Source organism: Sorex fumeus, unplaced genomic scaffold (assembly GCF_029834395.1).
Source record: "Sorex fumeus unplaced genomic scaffold, SorFum_2.1 ptg000265l, whole genome shotgun sequence".
NCBI lineage: Eukaryota > Metazoa > Chordata > Mammalia > Eulipotyphla > Soricidae > Sorex > Sorex fumeus.
This window is the reverse complement of record NW_026606322.1, coordinates 15,849,385-15,870,837: the sequence shown is the minus strand read 5'-3', so window position 1 is coordinate 15,870,837 and position 21,453 is coordinate 15,849,385. Positions and strand designations below refer to the sequence as shown.

General features: G+C 39.5%; 1 protein-coding gene across 1 annotated transcript in view; it reads right to left on the bottom strand.

The window, feature by feature from the left end:
• Nucleotides 1-21,453, bottom strand: part of CIP2A (cellular inhibitor of PP2A) — a 50,624-nt gene that overhangs the window by 18,692 nt on the left and 10,479 nt on the right. Inside the window, exons 6-12 of the mRNA XM_056109405.1 lie at nucleotides 20,781-20,903; nucleotides 20,480-20,625; nucleotides 18,712-18,787; nucleotides 8,688-8,906; nucleotides 5,201-5,360; nucleotides 3,644-3,785; nucleotides 1,951-2,050 (exon numbers count right to left, since the gene is read on the bottom strand). Of these exons, the coding sequence (XP_055965380.1) occupies nucleotides 1,951-2,050; nucleotides 3,644-3,785; nucleotides 5,201-5,360; nucleotides 8,688-8,906; nucleotides 18,712-18,787; nucleotides 20,480-20,625; nucleotides 20,781-20,903 (966 nt within the window). The remainder of the gene's footprint in view (nucleotides 1-1,950; nucleotides 2,051-3,643; nucleotides 3,786-5,200; nucleotides 5,361-8,687; nucleotides 8,907-18,711; nucleotides 18,788-20,479; nucleotides 20,626-20,780; nucleotides 20,904-21,453) is intronic.

Sequence of the window (21,453 nt, the reverse complement as noted above, 5' to 3'; positions counted from 1 at the left end):
AGGTGATAAACCTCAAAGTGTATTGACCAATTGTTGGGTAACATTGCTTTGTCCTTCAAGAAGCTTAGGTTTTATCTGGTTACATCCATTAATCTGGTTACACCCATCAATCTGGTTACACCCACCACAGTGCTCCAGAGGCACTTCCACTTCCATTGTGTTTACATGTAAACATGTAAGCAGTCTTCCCTATCCTCTCCTTCCCACCCAGTTAATCAGCTTTCCCCTTAATCAGACTTTGTTAATTTGTAAGATCAGTTTCCAAGAAATCTGATTTTATATGTATGAGTGAAATATTGCCTTTCTCCTCTCCTTATGCCTTATGAACAGTTTACCTTAAAGTAATATCCTTTTTGTATAGATACAGAAAGACCGTTAACATTATGCTTTGTAACTTAGGATTTGATTGGCCTTGAATATTATTCACTCCTGGGCATTTGCTTTCTCGACTTAAGCCTCAGTTGCCCTTAGTTCCTAACACCCCAAAAGCAGGGTCCCGAAGAGGGACTGAATGGACCCAGGGCAAGCAGTGAGCTACCCTGGCAGTGAAATGGGCCAGGCCAAAGTGCCACGATTCTTAACTATAAGTTAAGAGTTTGATCACAGGCAAATGCTGTCATGATCCAAAGGTAACGACAAGACTAGGATCCTGCTAGGGGTGGGAAAGACTATCTGGCCTGAGCACTGTAGTCTGAGATCGAGATGGTCCTAGGAGAGCAATTCTATAAGTTTAAGATATTTCTTACTGTATCCATACAAAATGATTTATATTATATTCTTGTATGCTTGTCAGACAAGGAGAGGAGAGGCACACCCATGGGATTTTGCTCTAGGGTGGGTCCTCCTGCTGAGGAAGGATCTGTCCTAGGAGCGGTCTTCCCTGAGGCTAAGATTTCTACCCCTGTTGATCTCCACCCCTATTGATTGTGACCACACCTATGTAATTGTTTTCCCCAATTCCTCTTGGAGGGAGATATAAGGAGACAGTAGATTGGGCAAGGGGGGCAGAGATAGAAAAGAAGGAAGAAGAGAATTCAGAGAGGATCAGAAGGAAGAGGATGAAGGGGGATGGAGAAGGAGAATGAAGTAGCATGGGGCAGAGACAGAAGGAGAGATGAGGAGAGAATCAGAATAAACTACGACTAATACCTACCAGCCTGGCCCTCGTTCCTTCCTCTGCCTGACCATCGCCATCGACCTCTCCGGGGTGGGAGAAGGGTGAGACTACCGAACGCGGGCGGCGGGAGAGATAGAGCCACTGCCGCTGAGTTGGGTGCCGTGCCCCCTCTTTGTGTGAGTTTACACAACCAATAAGCTGTACAGCCAACAACTTCAGAATTCAGTTTCAAAAGTACTGTGATTTTAAATTGTAGGTGCTCCCTCTTCAATTTTGATTTCTATCTGTTCATACAGGTACCACAGTCATCTTGATTAAGTTATTATAGTAGTTTTATCACATGCATTTGTTAAATATGTGTTGTAAATCAGGTTTTGTGGCTTTTAAGGTAAATATTTAATAGAGCTCTTACTTAGCTACTACTATCATCAAAATTTGAGTCAGCTATTTTATGTATTCTTTCCAATCTTGAATATCAATCACAATCAAATTTCCTTCATTCAGATGTTTCTATCCCTTAATAGTCTATCCCAATCAATCCCAATCAAAAACAAAACCTCAAAACAAATACTCTTCTCACATACATACACAATGCCAAATTAAAGAAACATACAGTATAACACAACACAACTGTTATGAACATTTTGTATCTCAATAGCAGGAGAGCTTGTGTTCAATTCCTGAAAAACTGTGAAATAAGTGCTGTAAATTATAGGTACCTTAGAATTTTTCTTCTGTTGGACAATTCTAGAAGATTGAGAATATTGAAAATAAAACACAGCATGAAGCATTTATATAAGAATAAAATTCAGTGTTTGCATATTTTAACTTACCTGAAGAATTTTGTAGAAACTTACTTCCATACCAGGGACCAATTGTTTAAGTTTGTTCATCAAATTAAGAGTTTTCAAAATTACATCAGCAGCAAGTTTACTTTAAAAATAAGTGATATGTAAATTAGAGAACAATAAATAAACAAAAAAACAAAAGCCCTGCTTACAGCCTATCCATACTTCTAAAGAGAGAGAGAGAGAGAAAAGAAAACACCAACACCTTAGTATTTAAATCTCACTGTCACTGTCCTTCTGTTGTTCATCAATTTGCTCAAGTGGGCCCAGTAGCATTGTGAAACTTGTTGTTACTGTGTTTGGCATATCAAATATGTCATGGGTAGTTTGCCAGGCTTTGCTTTTGGGGCTAGGTACTCTCAGTAGCTTGCCTGACTCTCTGAGAGGGGTGGAGGAATCGAACTTGGGTTAACCAGGTCGGCCGTGTGCAAGACAAACGCCCTACCTGCTCTGCTATCGCTCCAGCCCATTTAAACTTCAAGACAGCTTATTTATTTTCAGAAATGAACAAACCGTAGAGATGAACAACCTAATAATAACTCAAGATCCAAAAGAACAAACTGGCAAGGATCTAAACTTCAGCAAATCTTGCCTCCCCCCTCAAATATTGTTTATTACTGAAGAAAAAAATGTCACACAATGATACAAAGTATGTTTTACATCACTAGATTACATTAGTATTGTCAGTCAAAACTATCTATTAAGAACTGAACACAAATGTGCTACAGCTTTCTGCTTCAAATTAAAAATAGCATCAGCAAGATGAGCCATTTAACTTGTACCTAGAATAAACTTAACATAAGGTAATTTTGGGCAATCAAACTGTCTAATACTAGTTTGTGAATAAACAACATAGGCATATTCTCACACTTGAACTGGAGTATAAAAAGAGTCCTTGATCTTGAAGAACAAAATTAATGACAATTATGACATTTATGAAAACAGGAACAAATTATATTGTTGCTCAACATTAGCAGGTCCTCAAAGATTTGATAATAAACTAAATTCAGGTAGAAGAAGGGGGATAAATAGTCTTTAATCAGTGAAAATCAACCTGTAATCATAAGTCTCACATATCAAGATCTGTTATTAGGAACTCTTCAGCAGGGTTCTATTTCCTTTTAATAAAGTTTTCTCACTCCCCCCGCCCCAGTATTTTCTCATTTAAAAACAAATTAAGTGAACGTCAACGAAAATTACTGAGGCAGTGTTGAAAAATGTTCCAGAACATAAAATACCCTAGGAAAATCAGATTAAAATGAGACAAAAAAGGAGCCGAAGAGATAGTACATTTCTCTCTGAGTTGGGTATTAGCTTTGCATGCGGCCAACTCAGGTTTCCCATCATCCGATTCGGCCCCCCCCATGGGATCTACCACCAGGAGTAATTCCTGAATGCAGAGCCAGGAGTAAACCCTGAGCATCACTGGATGTGCCCTCAAAACCCAAACCAAAACAAAAAAACCCAAAACAAACAAAAAAATGAGACTGCAAAATTAAAACTTATACATGTCAATATTTCAGAGATATGTTATGTGAATATAATAAAAAGTTATTACAAAAATGTTAATTGTCTGCTGAATTGAATGAGAAAATATTCAAGGAAGGAAAAGCCACTACTACAACTTACTGATTTTTATTGGTTTTATCATTTTGCAATCTGGATTTCATGTACTCACCACAGTTCGGAATCTGCTACCTTTGTTCCAAACCCCAGATCAATCTTGCCATAAGTAAACTGTTGTTCTATCAGAGTGGTACACTTGATAGTAGTCAGAGTTTTAGCAATGTGCATTTTCAGTGTATCATCTCCACAGAGAGGTAAGTTTTGTTAAGGAACACAAAACTCTCAAAACAGCCTGTTTGTACAGAGCGCACTTTACATTTATACTTTATAGCTTTTAGGATGGCTTCATACAAAACATCGGTACAATAAGGAAACTAAAGATCAGGGCATTTAAGTGATTAGAAAAGTGCCAAGTGATGGGACTGATAACAAGTTTCTAACTCGCAGATAAGACAAAGAAAGGATTGGCATCTCCACTGTACAGTATTTTTTGATAGTAGGTATCAGAATCAATTAATACTTGCTGACCTAAAAAAAGTTATTGTCCTAGTTTTGTGAATATTTGTAATTTTTTTTAAAAAAGTTTGGCAGACTTCAATAACATGAGACCCAAATATAATATAGACATCCCCAAGTTCAAATAAAGTAACTGTGTATCTCTGCATCTGTGGTTTCCAGCTTTGGCTGGGTTGTTGCAATAACTAAATACTCTTTTGCCAACAATCCCATATTACCTTAATTAAATTAGAATTGCTGCATATCAGGTTGAAGTGCCAGTTGGAGGCCTTCTGAGCAGTGCTCAGGGAGACTGGTGTTCCAGACTGAGAGAGACTCAGCCAGCCAGACTGGAGGCTCTATGTTAGGGTCCAAGAATGCAACACTATCCCGCAGGGGAATACCGAGGTCTCCCCTGACAGTGTTTGGAGACTACAGGGCCATACCAGGTAAGGCTTGGAAGGCCTTAAATGCTGGGGATCAAACTTGGGTTGGTTCAATAGGTCAAACCACTGTATTATCTCTCTATAAATTGTCAGTTCTCAAAAAGGCCCTACAGGTGATTCTAATATATAACCAAGGTTGAGAATCACTGCTGTAAAGCCCTATTTCTCAACTTTTCTGTGATCTACAGAACTGGGCTTAATATGGTGGGAAGATGCTGGGGAGAGGGGGAGGTGGGGTTTGTGGGTTGAGAGGGGAGACAGACAGGTGGAGGGAAACAGATACTCTGGTGGAGGGTGTGATGTTGGAATGCTGTGTGAATGAAATCCTTTCATTATTAGTATCGTAAATCATGGTGGCTAAATAAAAATGTGAGTAACAATAAATAAGAAACTGAGCTCAAATAACAAAGTTCTGGAACCATCCACCATTATTTATTTTCCAACACACTTTATCAAAGAATGACAGCACAAAGTACCCAAGGGCAGCAATGAGCATGACAGCAACAGGGCAGTTAATTTAGAAATATCTCTTAATTTCAAATTTGATAGAAATGTTCAAAGAGTAAGCAAGATTTTTAGAGACTTTTGAGATGAATAGATCATACATAATAGACATTAAATAAAGTGAAATACCTCTGATTAGTTGCAAACATGGGCAACGACAAAATTCCAGAATAACAATTACAATATGAAAGGGGGGGGGATGGACATCTAACAGTAAAGGATATTTAATAAAACTTCGATGGCCTTAATCATCCTTTCACATTTTTTTCTTAATAAGGTCTCATCTAGCTTTTGTTCTGTGAACTGAAGCTGGTCAACAATTGTAGGCAGCAGAAGAGTAACAAAATCGTGAGCTGAAGAACAGCTTGCAGTATCGATGACATCCTGGAGAATTCACCAACACCAGTGATGGAAAAGGAAAGGCCCTCCCGTTGATCGTCGATTTGCTCGAGCGGGCCCAGTAACGTCTCCATTGGAGACTTTGTTGTTACTGTGTCTGGCATATCGAATACTCTCGGTAGCTTGCCGGGCTCTCCGAGAGGGGCGGAGGAATCGAACTCGGGTCGGCCATGTTGGCCGCTTGTAAGGCGAACGCCCTACCCGCTGTGCTATCGCTCCATATATAAAAGCAGTCATCAGTGTGCTCCAACACCCCTTATGTTACTTAGAATTGCTTTGATTACAGTTCTTTGGGCCAGAGAGATAGTACAGGTGATAGGTGACTGCTTTGCATCTCACCAACCTGGTTTGAAACTTGGAACCATGGTCCTATGAACATTGCCAGTGGACCCTTTAAAGAGTCACGAATAGCCCCTAAACACTGCTAGTTGTGACCCTAAGGCCCTCCTCTCCCCTCAACCCCCACCAATAAATACCCAGAAACAAAAAAAATAATTACAACCACATAAAATCCAAACCAAATTCAAAATAATAGTACAGCAAACTGTATATCCTATTAAAAATTTACCCCCTGCTGGGATCTCAGACTTTCCGATGTTTTATCAGGATTGCCTTGGCCTCTTGAAGGCACCAGAGACTGAACTCACTGGTCCATGCCTCCTTTGGAAACTTTCTAGAGCCGCAAACAGCAGAGCTGTCAGGATCACCTCAGCTGGTATGGATGGCACTGGGTTTGACTTGGCCCTGCCTTTGTTAGCCTCCCACTTTAGGCTATCAACTCAACTTCTGAGCCCTTAAATTCTATCCTTTTATTAATCCTGAGGAACCTCATTTTGCTTTTTTTCTTTTTTGGCCCCCCTCATCATTTTTCTTAAAAGGACTTAAAGGTTTGGATTAAGTGCAAATAAGACTTTTTAAATGCAGTGTATCTTAGAGGCCAGAAAGGTAGCACAGGAGGCAAGGCTCTTTGCCTTGCATATAATCGATCAGGGTTAGATTGCTGGCCCAATATGGGCCCAAAGTAGTACCAGGAGTGACCCCTGAACATTCTCTGGAGTAATCCTGGAGCACTGCTAGGTGTGGCCCAAACACACCCTTCCACTCCAAATTATCCTGATTTAAAAGAACTAAAACCAAACATGTGAGAGAGAGGTTGAGAAAGGTGAGGGAGGAGGAGAAAGAGAAAGGCAAAAAAGAAAAGAGAGGAGGAAGAAGAGGAAAAGAAAGAGAAATATTCATGTTCCAGTGAATACGGGCTTCTCCACAGGGGAAACTCCAGTTTATTTTTAAATACTTACTTCACACCTAATACTTCACAGCTACATATAATCCCTATTAAGAATCTCAAGAAGTAGTGGAGACAGCTTGATGGGTACATACTTTGCAGGTTTTGCTCCTGGGCTTCCTCCTAAACACTGCTGGGAGCAGCCTCTGAACACTGCCAGTTGTGGCCCACCCAGAATTTCAGAAAGGACGGGCAGAGACGGAGCTCAATGGTAGAGCATGTGCCTCAAATTCTTTACTATTGATCTAATCCAAGTTGCTTTAACTAAGGAATTACAGCAGAGTATGTGGCACAGGGGCCACTCCAGGTGGATTCTCAGGGTTTACCAGGACCACTTCTGATGGTCCTCAGGGGACCATGTGCTCTTGGAACCAAACTCTGACTTCCATGCACAAGACATTTTCTATAATTTAAGCCAGATCCTGGACCCCTTAAAGTCCATTTTTTGGGGAGTGAGGGTGATTTAAGTCATACCTGGCAGTGCTAAGGGCGAGTTCCTGGCACTGCACTCAGGAAACACTCCCAATAGTGTATGGATTACCATATGTGGTGACAGGATTAAACTATGATTATCCGGGTGCCAGGGAAGAGCACTAACCTCTTTACTATTTCTCAGGCTCCTCAAAGCATTTTTTAAATGCTGAAAACAATTGTTAACAGTAAAAATTAAGATAGAAAAATATATGTAACCCTTAATATAATCATTTATAACAATTTTGTTTTGTGCACTGCACTGCATTGCACTGTAGCACTGTCCTACCGTTGTGCATAGATTTGCTCAAGCGGGCACCAGTAACATCTCCATTGTGAGACTTGTTGTTACTGTTTTTGGCATATCGAACACTCCACGGGGAGCTTACCGGGCTCTGCCGTGCGGGTGGGATACTCTTGGTAGCTTGCCAGGTTCTCCGAGAGGGATGGAGGAATTGAACCTGGGTCGGCCGCGTGCAAGGTAAACTCCCTATCCATTGTGCTATCGATCTTGGCTTTTGGGCACACTCAGATGTACTGGGCTTACTCCTGGCTCTTTGCTTGGGGATCTCTCCTGGGGGGACCATCTGTAGTGTTAGGACTGGTCTAGGGTCCACCACATGCAAGACAAACGACTTACCTACTCTACTATTTCTCTGGGACAGAAATTTTGTCATGAGGAATTCATGAGGAAGACATTGAAATAGGCAGAGAATGTAAAATTTAGGAGATAGGTGTAGAATGCTAAATGATTCCGATAGTAGAATCTACTAGAATATAATGCTTTCACCCATTGCCTCTTTTGCAAACCACAACACCCAATAAGAGAGAGAGAACAAAAGGGAATGCCCTGCCACGGAGGCAGGGTGGGATGGGGGGTGGGAGGGATACTGGGATCCGTGGTAGTGGGAAATGGGCACTGGTGGAGGGATGGGTATTTGATCATTGTATAATTGAAACCCAAGCACAAAAATGTGTAAGTCTACGACTATACCTCATGATGTCTCACTAATAAAAACTAAAAAAAAAAAAAAAAGAATATAATGCTTTCTATATAAAAGATTTCTGTCTATATACAAGCGCATGGCAAAGTTTGTTTTGCTTTACTTCATTTCACTAACTGAATGCACCAACATTAATCCATTAACAGACTGATAAAGACAAGCAGACAGCATGTACTGAGATGGAGAGAAATAATCTCAAGTACAGTGGTATAACCACGCATATCTTTGTTAAATTATATATGGTAAAATAAAAATATATTCTATATTATATAAAATATAAAATACATAAAATACATAATACATATATAAATGTACATAATAAAATAAAATGGCTTATGCTTATATACGCCATTCAGTGATACAAAAGAAATATATCACCAATATTTTTTACTTTGTTGGAAAAGGGAATTTAATAGCCGATGATAGCCTTGTAATCGAAAGTTCATATACTTTCTATAGCATGTGAACAATGAATGCTTTTTATAAGTATCACTGACAATAGACTGTTGACTGTCAACCATAAAAGTGAAAAAGTCATTGGCACTCTATTACCTCAAATATTTCCTTGAACAACTCCAGTGCTAAAATTGAACAGCTTTCTGATCCATCCAAAGGCTGATTTGACCAACGGAGTAGAGCCATGGTAGGTTCTAAACATTTAGACCGACTTCCCAGAATGGTGTTGCCAGATGGAGACTGTTCAAATATCATCTTAGTGAGCACATGGCGCAGCTGAGTCACTGAACAGAAGGCAAGAAGTAATTCTAAAACCTGTGCAATATAAAATCTTCATTAAATGTCAATTTCATTTGATTTTTAAAGCACAACAGCAACAAACTGATAAAGCTAAAAATGATGTATCTTTTTGTTTCTGTGACAGACTTGGTGGTACTCAGAGGTTACTCCTGGCCCTGCACTCAGGAAGTACTCCTGGCAGTGTCTGGAGGACCATAAGGGATATTGGGGATCCATGTGTAAGTCAAGTGCCCTTACCTGCTGAACTATCGCTCCAGCCCTCCCACAAAATGATGCATTTTTAAAGGAAATACTCTAATTCAAAAGTCAAAAGCAGTTTCCAATTTCTCTTCCAGTAATGTTTTACAAAATATGTGATTAGGTTCCAGAAATTTAATGGCACTTATTTCTGTAAAATAGGATCGTGAGAGAATAAGAGGGAAAGGCAATGTCAACTGAGGATAAAATTTAAGAGTAACATTCCTGGGGCCGATGATCCAGAGACTCATAAATAAATACAAATTTCAGAGATTCTTCTGGATCATGAGCAAGGCTGAGTTGTCAGAGGCATTTGGGGGCAGGGAAGCCTTGCGCCTGCCCAAACAGAGACCCAGCAACTTAAAACTTCCAGACTCCACAATGGCTGCAATGCTCCCGGCCCGATTTCACTGCTCAAACGAGCCTCATCCAGAAACTAATCTGTTGAAAGATTCAGGTATGTGGGTTCTGTGGCTGAAATCTCTAGGCTTTCACAGAGAAGGGGATGGGCTACCCCCTCCCCCCCAACAATCTCCCTGTACTTCTGGAAGCCCTGGCAGTCACCAAAGCCACCACCCAGTTAAAAGATTTAACTCTAGCTGTATGAACCCCATTAAAATTTTGGACCTCCTGGAGTGACACCTCAAAATCTATAACACTGATAAACCAGGAGTAGTATACTAGGTTGATTGCCTTCTACAATACATCCCATCCAATGTTACAGAAGGCTTAACCTGTCAATAACATCTTTAGTAACGTCTTATGTGAGGGCTTAATGGCTCTACGGTGATAGAACAATCTTCACTTCTTCTAAGGAAACATTTTTTGATCATTCCTTTAGCAAATTACAACAAGAAATATGAAATAAATTATTGAGGGCCTGCTAAGGGGGCAGTCTTAAGTGGTGGTTGGGAAATTTGGAGATAATGGAGGTAGGAACATGCAATGATGGTGGTATTTTTGTTGGTACACTGAATGTAACAAATCATCATGAACAACTTTGTAAGCCAGTGTTTATATAAAATATAAGGGGAAAATAAAATAAAACAAAACCAAAAATAAACAATAACAAAAAAAAACTACGAGCCAGAGGGACACTATAAAGGATAGGGAGCTTGACTTGCATGAAGCAGACCTGGGTTCAATCCCTGGCACCATATGTGGTTTCTGGAGCTCTGCCAGGAGTGATCCCTTAGCAGAGCCAGGAGTAAGCTTTGAGCACTGCCAGATATGGTCCATAAACAAACAAAAATAAAAAAAGTAACACCCCCAAACATTAAAGACTTTTGAATAGCTATTTTTATATTGTCTGCAAACTGTGTGTAGGCATTATTCTCCCTTTGCTTCCTTATTCTCCCTCATTCCTTCTTTATATAATGAACTGGGCATTATTATATATGTGTATTACACATTATATCCCACACAGACCCATTCATCCACTGTTTGGTTAAATTCTAGTTCCAAACCTGTCCTATTCCTCCTTTCCAGGATGTATGCTACTCATTCTTTATGTCCCAAATCAAACAGAATTTCCTTACAGAATCACTTTTGGCTGAATTAGTGAGGTTCCAATTATAATTTAGTACATCTCAACTGGACAATTATAGGTGTCCTCTCGTTGTTCATTGATTTGCTCAAAGCCGGCCCAGTAACATCTCTATTTTGAGACTTGTTGTTACTGTGTTTGGCATACAGAATACGTCATGGGTAGCTTGCCAGGCTTTGCTATGCAGGCGAGATACTTTCGGAAGCTTGCCAGGCTCTCTGAGAGGGGCAGAGGAATCGAATCCGGCTCGGCCGGGCTGGCTACGTGCAAACGCCCTACTGCTGTGCTATCACTACAGTCCCTGGACAATTATAACTATGGTTAATTAAGCAATTATTGAGAAAAAGCAGAATATAGCAGAATATGTGCTTTGTAAAGACTTGTAGGGGGCTTAATGACTATCTGAAATTTTTCCATTTCTTAACTGGTGTTAAAGACATTTTACTTAGTGATAATTCAATGAACTGCATAATTACTTTTACTCATGCGGATTACTTTTATGCTATATTCTACAATAAAGTAGTTTTAAAAAATCAAATAGGTAATATTCACTTGTTTCCAAAGTCAAAGACACCAGCCAAACCTCAATTTCCCTGGGTGTAAGCTAATAGTCACCAGCACAAAGTTAGATGCTAGATAATTTTCCCAAAGTAAAACACAGTTTTGTAGCAAGTAAGAGATCAAGAAAGGGAATTCTAACAAAACCCCTTTTTATTCTAAAAAGATAAGTTTTCTTGATATCTTCAGTATACAAAATAAATTACATCAATAAAGGGAATTCTAACAAAAAACCAGAACTGCTTTCTATCATCTTCTAGACAATACCCTAACCATAGCTCTTTGTATTAAAGTAATGCTATAGATTTGGGTGGTTATTCTATTGGAAAAAGAAGTTTGTTTATTCCTACTTCGCTTATCATGAATGGGTTTTATATTTTGTCAAACTGCTAACTTTCTTTAAAAGATAACAGTTTTGAGAGGCCTGGAGAAACGCAGCTGTGAGCGTCTGCTGTCCCCTCTTCACTCCTCACGCGGCACTCATCTCATCTCAAACCCAGGTCAGCTCTGCCCCTGGTGTGTGGCCCCGGGACTTCCATCTCTCCCTTCGGGACCTCAGGCGTCCCGGCAGACGCCTGGAGAAACGCAGCTGTGAGCATCTGCCATCCCCTCTTCACTCCTCACGTGGCGCCCATCTCATCTCAAACCCAGTTTTCCGTAGAGGTGTGGCCTCTTCAGAAGTGGGGATGGCTTCAGAGTGGGCATGGCCTATTTTCCGGCCGCCGGCCGCTTACGCGGCTGCACGTTGTTTACCCATTCTAAGGAACCTAGTTCCCAAGGAATTTAGTCCCCAACCTACTCAGCAATATGAAGAAACAAAGAAAATCCCCACCACAATTGGAGGACAACAAAAACAATCCAGAACATTCTGTCGATACAGCTCACCTAAGGGACCTCTCTGACACAGAATTCAGATACGAAGTCATCAAGATGTTCAATCAACTCAATGAAACGGTCAGACAGACAGCCAGTAACACCACAGAAAAAATCGACAAATTACGCGAAGAAATGAGAGCAGAAATGTCACGATTAAAGGACTCCATAGATGAAATGAGAAACTCAGTTTCTTCTCTTAAAAATAGAATGACCGCAGCTGAAGAGAGAATCAGTGAGCTGGAAGATCAGCTGCGCCAAGTCAACATAGAACAACAAACAGTGGCAAGGGACCTCAAAATAGCTTTTCAGAGAATCAGAGTCCTAGCAGATGATTCCAAGAGGAACAACATTAGAATCATGGGACTAACTGAAGCTCAGGGAAACAATCCCAACGAAAAAAACACCGTCAAACAAATCATTGCTGAAAAATTCCCAGAGCTCCGCAATGCAGCCATTCAGGTTCAAGAAGCCCGAAGGGTGCCAGCTAAAAGAGACCCCAACAAAAACACTCCAAGGCATATCATAGTTAGAATAATTGATGCTGCCTATAGAGACACAATACTGCAAGCAGCAAGGGCAAAGAAGGAAATCACATACAAAGGAGCACCCCTTAGATTCACAGCAGATCTATCAGAGGAAACCCTGCAAGCCCGAAGGCAGTGGCAAGATATAGTCAAAAAACTCACTGAAATGAATGCTTTACCAAGAATACTCTATCCGGCTAAACTCTCCCTCAAAATCGAAGGAACAGTACACTATTTTCTAGATAAACAGCAGCTCAGGAACTTCATAGACTCAAAACCAAACCTAAAGCAAGGCCTAAAGGGGCTACTATAAGACAAGACAAACCCTACAACCACAACACACCCTACAGAAAATGACACAAAACCCCATAACCATACTCTCTCTCAATGTCAATGGTCTAAATTCACCATTTAAGAGACAGAGTGGCAAAATGGATACAGAGACAGAACCCAACATTCTGCCTACAAGAAACTCATCTCAACAGCCAGAACAAACACAGACTCAAAGTCAAAGGATGGAAAACAATCCTGCAAGCAAACAGCTCCTTCAAAAAAGCTGGGGTGGCCATACTAGTATCCGACAACATTAATTTCACATTGAAAAAGATTAGAAGGGACAGTGAAGGCTATTTTCTCTTCATCAAGGGATACATACAACAGGAAGAAATCACACTCTTAAATGTATACGCACCTAATGAGGGAACAGCTAAATATCTAAAACAACTGCTAACAGATTTTAAGGAGGACATCGCTACCAACACAATAGTACTTGGAGACTTCAACATCACCTTATCAACTCTGGATAGATCAACAAGAACAAAACCCAGCAAGGAATTATTGGCTTTGAAAGAAGAAATAGAAGAGAAAGGGCTTATAGACCTATACAGGGCTTTACACCCCCAAAAGAAAGAATACACATTCTTCCCCAGTGTGCACGGAACATTTTCCAAAATAGACCATGTCCTAGGACACAAAACATACCTCAACAGAATCAGGAAGATAGAAATAGTATCAGCCATCTTTTCAGACCATGATGCACTGAGGATAGAAGTGAATCACACACTGACACGGAGAACAAAATCAAACACCTGGAAATTAAACAACTCGATGCTGAACAATGAGTGGGTCAAGAACGAAGTCAAGGACGAAATCAAAAGATACCTGGAAACAAATGAGAATGAAGACACAAACTACCAGAACTTATGGGATGCAGCGAAAGCTGTATTAAGGGGAAAATTTATAGCTCTGCAAGCATATCTTAGGACTGTAGAAACGATGCACATAAACATCTTGACCTCACAGCTCAAGACCTTAGAAAAGGATCAACAGAAAGAGCTTAAATCAGGCAGAAGGAAAGAGATCATAAAACTTAGAGCAGAAATCAACGACATGGAAAACAAAGCAACAATCCGAAAGATCAATGAAACCAAGAGCTGGTTCTTCGAGAAAATAAATAAGATAGATAAATCACTAGCAATAATCACAAAGAAACAGAGAGAGAGGGCCTTAATAAATCGAATCAGAAATAAGAATGGGGATATCACAACAGAAACTAAAGAAATTCACGAGATCATCAGAAACTACTTTGAAAGTCTGTATGCCACGAAACAAGAGAACCTAGAAGAAATGGATAAATTCCTGGATTCCTATCATCTCCCAAAGCTGAAGCAAGAAGATATAGAGTACCTGAATAGACCTATTCACATCAAGGAAATTGAAACTGTAATCAAAAGTCTTCCCAAAAACAAAAGCCCAGGTCCAGATGGATTTACTAGCGAATTTTTCCAAACATTTAAAGAGGACCTATTGCCAGTTCTTCTCAAGCTTTTCCAGGAAATTGAAAAAACGGAAACTCTCCCAAACAGTTTCTATGAAGCCCATATCTCTCTAATACCAAAAGGAAACAAAGACACCACAAGAAAAGAAAACTACAGGCCAATATCCCTGATGAACACGGATGCGAAGATTCTCAACACAATACTAGCCAATAGAATTCAACAACTCATCAAAAAGATCATACATCATGACCAAGTAGGTTTCATCCCAGGGATGCAAGGATGGTTCAACATTCGGAAATCAATCAACATAATCCATCATATCAACAAAAGAAAAGATAAAAATCATATGATCATATCAATAGATGCAGAGAAAGCATTTGACAAGATCCAGCACCCATTCATGATGAAAACCCTTGCGAAAATGGGGATAGAGGGGACTTTCCTGAATATAGTTAAAGCCATCTACCACAAACCTACAGCAAACATCATTCTCAATGGGGAAAAACTGAGAGCCTTCCCCCTAAGGTCAGGGACGAGACAAGGATGCCCACTCTCTCCACTGCTGTTCAATATAGTACTGGAAATAGTACTCAATATAGTACTTGCAATAGCGATCAGGCAAGAAAAAGATATTAAGGGCATCCAGGTAGGAAAGGAAGAAATCAAGCTCTCACTATTCGCAGATGATATGATACTATACTTAGAGAACCCTAAAACCTCTACCAAGAATCTCCTAGAAACAACAGGCTTGTATAGTAAAGTGGCAGGCTATAAAATCAATACCCAAAAATCCATGGCTTTCCTATATGCAAATAGTGAAAGAGAAGAAAGTGACATGAAGAAAACAATTCCATTCACAATTGTGCCCCAGAAAATCAAGTACCTAGGAATCGCCTTAACTAAGGAAGTAAAGAATCTGTACAAAGAAAACTACAAAACGCTACTTTGGGAAATAAAAGAGGACACGAGGAAATGGAAAAATATCCCCTGTTCATGGATGGGGAGAATCAACATTGTCAAAATGGCAATACTTCCCAAGGCACTGTACAAATTCAATGCAATCCCTATAAGGATACCCACGACATTCTTCAAAGAAATAGAGCAAACACTCCTGAAATTTATATGGAATAATAAGCCCCCACGAATAGCTAAAGCAATTCTTGGGAAAAAGAAAATGGGAGGAATCAACCTACCTAACTTCAAGCTCTACTACAAAGCAGTAATAATCAAAACAGCATGGTACTGGAACAAAGGCAGAGTTGCAGACCAATGGAACAGAGTTGAATATACTGATATCTCCTCCCAAACATATAATCATCTAATCTTCGATAAGGGGGCAAGAAAAGTGAAATGGAGCAGGGAAAGCCTCTTTAATAAATTGTGCTGGCAAAACTGGACGGCTACATGCAAAAAAGTGGGCTCAGATCTCTGCCTAACGCCATGCACAAAAGTAAGATCGAAATGGACTTATGACCTCAACATCAGACCGGAATCCATAATGCTTATTGAAGACAAAGTTGGCAAAACTCTCCACGATATTGAAGTTAGTGGTATCTTCAAAGATGTCACGCCACTGGCCGAGCAAGTGAAAACAGAGATAGACAAATGGGACTACCTTAAACTAAGAAGCTTCTGCACCTCAAAAGAAACAGTGACCAAAATACAAAGACAGTCTACAGAATGGGAAAGAATATTCACCAAATACACATCCGACAAGGGCTTGATATCAAGGATATACAAGGTACTGGTTAAACTCCACAAGAAGAAATCACCCAACCCCATCAAAAAATGGGGCGAGGAAATGAACAGAAACTTTCGCAAAGAAATCCGAATGGCAAAAAGGCACATGAGAAAATGCTCTACATCACTAATCATCAGAGAGATGCAGATCAAAACCACAATGAGATATCATTTCACACCACAGAGACTGGCCCACATCCACAAGAACAAAAGCAACAGGTGCTGGCGCGGATGTGGCGAGAAAGGGACCCTCCTTCACTGCTGGTGGGAATGCAGGCTGGTCCAACCCTTTTGGAAAACAGTATGGACGATTCTCAAAAAATTAGAATTTGATCTCCCATTTGACCCAGCTATAGCACTCCTGGGAATATATCCCAGAGAGGCAAAAAGGTATAGTCGAAGTGACATCTGCAATTGTTTGTTCATGGCAGCACTCTTTACAATAGCCAGAATCTGGAAAAAACCTGAGTGCCCGAGAACAGATGACTGGTTAAAGAAACTTTGGTACATTTACACAGTGGAGTACTATGTAGCTGTTAGAAAAGATGAAGTTATGAAATTTACATACAAGTGGTACTACATGGAAAGTATCATGTTAAGCGAAATGAGTCAGAAAGAGTGGGATAGACACAGAAAGATTGCATTCATCTGGGGAACATAAAGCAACAAAACGGGAGACTAACACCCAGGAATGGCTCAGATTAGTACCAGGAATTTTGCTCCATGACTTGAAGGCCAGCCACATGTGCTAGGTGAAAAGGAAGCTCAGATAGAGAAGAGAGCACCAAATAAAGGGTGTTGTGAAGACCCTCCCAGGGTGGGAGAGACATGCTAAAAGTAGTCTATAGACCAAACATGACTGCCACTCAATGCCTCTCTGGCAAAACACAGTACCCAAAAGAGAGAGAGAGAGAACAAGGGGGAATGCCCTGCCACAGCGGCAGGGTGGGACGAGGCGGGGAGGGATGGGGGGTGGGAGGGATGCTAAGACCCGTGATGGGGGAGGATGGGCACTGGTGGAGGGATGGGTACTTGATCATTGTATAACTGAAACCCATGCACAAAAATTTATAAGTCCATAAATGTACCTCATGGTGTTTCACTAATAAAAAAAATGATTAAAATAAATAAATAAATAAAGCAGACTATTTTTAAAGTAAAAAAAAAAGATAACAGTTTTCCTGATATCTTCAATATACAGAATAAATTACATTAATATTAATTTTCAAATGTGGAGCCACCTTAGAGTTCCTGGAATGAACCTCATATGGGAATGGTTTATTATCTTTTCATTATAAATGTTTTGGCCTGCTAATATTTTAAGATTTTTGAACAAGTGAGATTAGCTTATATTTTCCTTTCTTGCAGTAAGCTTGTCAGGTTCTACAATTAAGGTTATACCAGTTTTATATGTTTGTGCATTATTTTAATTAAAAGTAATATATCCAACTATTTTTCAGGGGAGCGGGTTGAGCTTTCCTCCCCGCCCTGGCCAGGGCCCCAGCAGCCGAAGACCTCCAGGACCAGCCACCATCATGCTGAGACCACTGTCCGCACACCTGAAGGTACCGGCAGAGGGACAAAGCCAAGTGGGTTCTGGGGCCGAGATCTCCAAGCCTACTTAGATTGGAGTCGAGCATCCTCCACCCAGATCCTCCAAATTCCAGTAGGCGGGGGTCACACCCACCAACTGGCCCCTTGGCGTCGTGTAATCCCATCAGCGGCCAAGACTCTGAGATTATAAAAACCAGCAGCCGGAACCGCGTGGCCGCATTCGCGGCTGCGCGACATCTTATTATGACATCTCATTCCTACTTTGACAAACTGGCAGGCTACCGAATGTATCCTGCCCACACGGCAGAGTCTGGCAAACTCCCCGTGGCATACCCAATATGCCAAATACCAGTAACAATGATGGGTCTCATTCTCCTAAAGAGCCTTGAATATAATCTCAGGGCTAGGATGAAGGAGACGTTACTGGGGCCTGCTCGAGGCAATCGACGAATAACAGGATGATCTGTGATCTGATTTTTCAGCACCTTATGCCATTGTTTTCATGAATCCCCACTTTATGACAGTTGAGACAACAAAAATGTATCATGCTATGAAATATGAACAAGACTCCAGACACAAAAATGGCCTATTATATGATCATATTTATATAAAGGTCAAAAATGAAAAGGGTGATACATGCTATTATTAGAAGTCAGAATGTTTATCTTTGTTATGGATGTTAAACTGAGTTAATTAAACACAAGCAAAGTTCTGGAGTATTGTTAATGTTGTGTCCTGATCTAGATACTAGATATGAACTTCATAAAAAAAATCTGAGAGCTGGGTCAGATAGTTTAGGAGGTCAAGGGTTTGCCTTGCACTGAACCAACCCTGTTCAATCCCGAACACCAAATATGGTAAACAGCCTGGGCACTCAAAGAGTTCATTTCTGAGCAGATTCAGGAACAGTGTTGACCTGAATTCCAACCCGGCCTAACTTTAATGATTTGTCTGTCTATGATAGCTAAAAATGATTTCTTTGAAAAATAAATCATGTTTTTACATACCTTAGAAGAAGAATCAGGATCCTTTCCATTCAGAAGACCTAATACTTGATTAAGACATGAAGAAAAGTGCTCATACCTAGGTTTGAAATATACAATAACACTAAAAATTATAAATATAAGATAAACATAAAAATTAAGTGCATTTCACACAATTATTTATTTTGAATTAAGATACAACAATTTTTGTCAAGTTTGTACTTAAACATATTTTATTACTTTGATCTATAACTGTGATCTATAATTGTCACTTAACAAACTGCGATGATACAAATTAAGGAAGTTTTTAACACCTCAATTACCTTTTCTTAACAAATACTATTTATAAAAATTCAAGGTATATGTAATATTCTAAAAAATTAGACAAACACCTATATATAAAACATCTACAATTGCTAGGCATTAAAACAAGCTCTGCACACATAGATGTAAAGAACAGGGCCCTATGTGACAACTCTGAAAGTACTAGAGACACTGCTCACATTATATTCTGTTAGTGGTACATCCTGCATTTGGGAGAATGGTGCCTTGTCAGAGAGTTTACAGCCAAAAGACGGGAGCAGGAAAATAGGAAAAAACTGTCACTGTCCTCCTGTTGTTTATCGATTTGCTCGAGAGGGCCCAGTAACGTCTCCATTGTGACACTAGTTTACTGTGTTTGGCATACCGAATATGTCACAGGTAGCTTGCCTATGTAGCATAAAACAGAATGCTATTATAAGGGAGAATGATTTAGGCCACTATGAAGTAGAATGGGTTTCAAACCCAGACTAGATGAAGCAGTCATGAAGTGCCATGAAGATACGGCTTCCCAGATAAACAGGGAGAATAAACTGGAGTTAGACACATAAAAAGGAAAGAAAATTTCAGCCTCCTTGAGAAATATTTGGAGGAATTATCGTAAAGAAATATGGTAGGGCATTTCTAGTTTTGTGTCCAAAAATATCAAATATGTAGGAAGCAACCTATAAAAAGGATATGAAAGAATTATGAATTGTCATAAGTGATTCCTGAGCAAAGAACTAGAGCTCTGAGCACAGTTGGGTGTGGGGTACCCTACACCTTCAACAATGAATTATGCATTAAAAATGGTAAGTCAGGGGGCCAGAGATAGAGCACAGAGGGTAGGGCGTTTGCCTTGCACGTGGCCAACCTGGGTTCGATCCCCGGCATCCCCTATGGTCCCCCAAGCACCACTAGGAGTAATTCCTAAGTGCAGATCCAGGAGTAAACCCTGAGCATTGCTGGGTGTGACTCAAAAAGAAAAAAAAAAGGTAAGTCATTATAAAAAAAAAAAGAAAACACAATAGAATATTCCATGTTCTTAATAAACTGATTTTGAAACAGATTAAAACAGAGATTAAAACATATACAAGTTTACCTTACTCTATTTTTATCTTTCAGGCCAGGAAAGCAAAGACAGGAACAAATCTAAACAATTCAATTCAGTCTATTGTAGATCAATAGAACTCAGGTTTATTAAATCTAAAACGGTAGTTTTACTTACTATAAACACATTTTTATTGAAAAATATGTCCTGGAGAGCTCAATAGACTGGAGTGCACACTTTGTAAGCAGGAGGCCCAGGTTTGATCCCTGGCAGTACACAATCTCCCAAACACTATCAGGAGCACTGAACTGGAAGTAGCCCCCCTAAGGTTCGTTAAAAGGTCCTGGAGAGGGATATTGTTCATAGTAGAGCACATGCCTCGTGTAGGAGAGGTCCTAAGATCACTCCTACAGAAAAACTTATAAAATTTGTCAATCATACCTGGAGAGATAGTCAGCAATTTTAGGATTCTTAAGGAGATCCATCAGTAGATCAACTGAATACTTTCTAGTTAGTGTGCCATCACCATTTATGAGAATATTAAATATTAGTTGAAAAGTTTGATGTATGTTTCGAGCGTGAAATAGCTTAAAAACAAATTAGGAAAAATTGTATTACATAAAATTTTATAGCAATATTTACCAATCAAAACAATTCAGACTCTGAGTTAAAAAATATCATAAACTAAATAAACTTATTTTTTCATATATTTTATACATGTAATACAAAAGTTGATACTTACCTTTTCTCCAACCTCTTCATTTAATGTCAAACTGGATAATATTGAAAGTGCAAATACAACCACAGTTAAACTACTATGAGCCAGGAAGCTTATAAGTGTTCGATAGAAAGATTTCACATTGTTCTGATAAAAAAATTAAAAATAAATTAGAATAAAAATTGAGTTTTATATTTTAATGCATCAAAGTATGTCAGAATAGATTAGCTTTTTAGCTTTTTAAAAATGTTAACATTATCAACAAGAGATAATTCAAGGACTGAACGAAAAGGAACTTTCATGTACCACTTAAAGTAGCACTACCGGCACTATATAGGTGAAGAGCAATTTTTTAGATATATGCTGATAAGATGTATTTTTTCAAGAGGTTTCACAAACTCTAAATAAACCTTCACTATTATAAATCAGGTCAGAAGAACCCAGTACTTGACATGTTAAAATTAAAATGGTAATATGGCAGGGAAATTATTCACAAAGCACATAAATTAAACAATGAACTTTTTTGATTTTTAATATGTCTAATAGTGTTTTTGCTTTGGTTAGCCTCATTTGTATGACTTCACTTAACACAAGTACAAGCTGTTGATGATAGGTACTGATTCATCCCAGATCTTTCTGATGGGACCACAATGATTTTGTGGGGATACAATCTATTAATAATGAGATTACTGAAGAT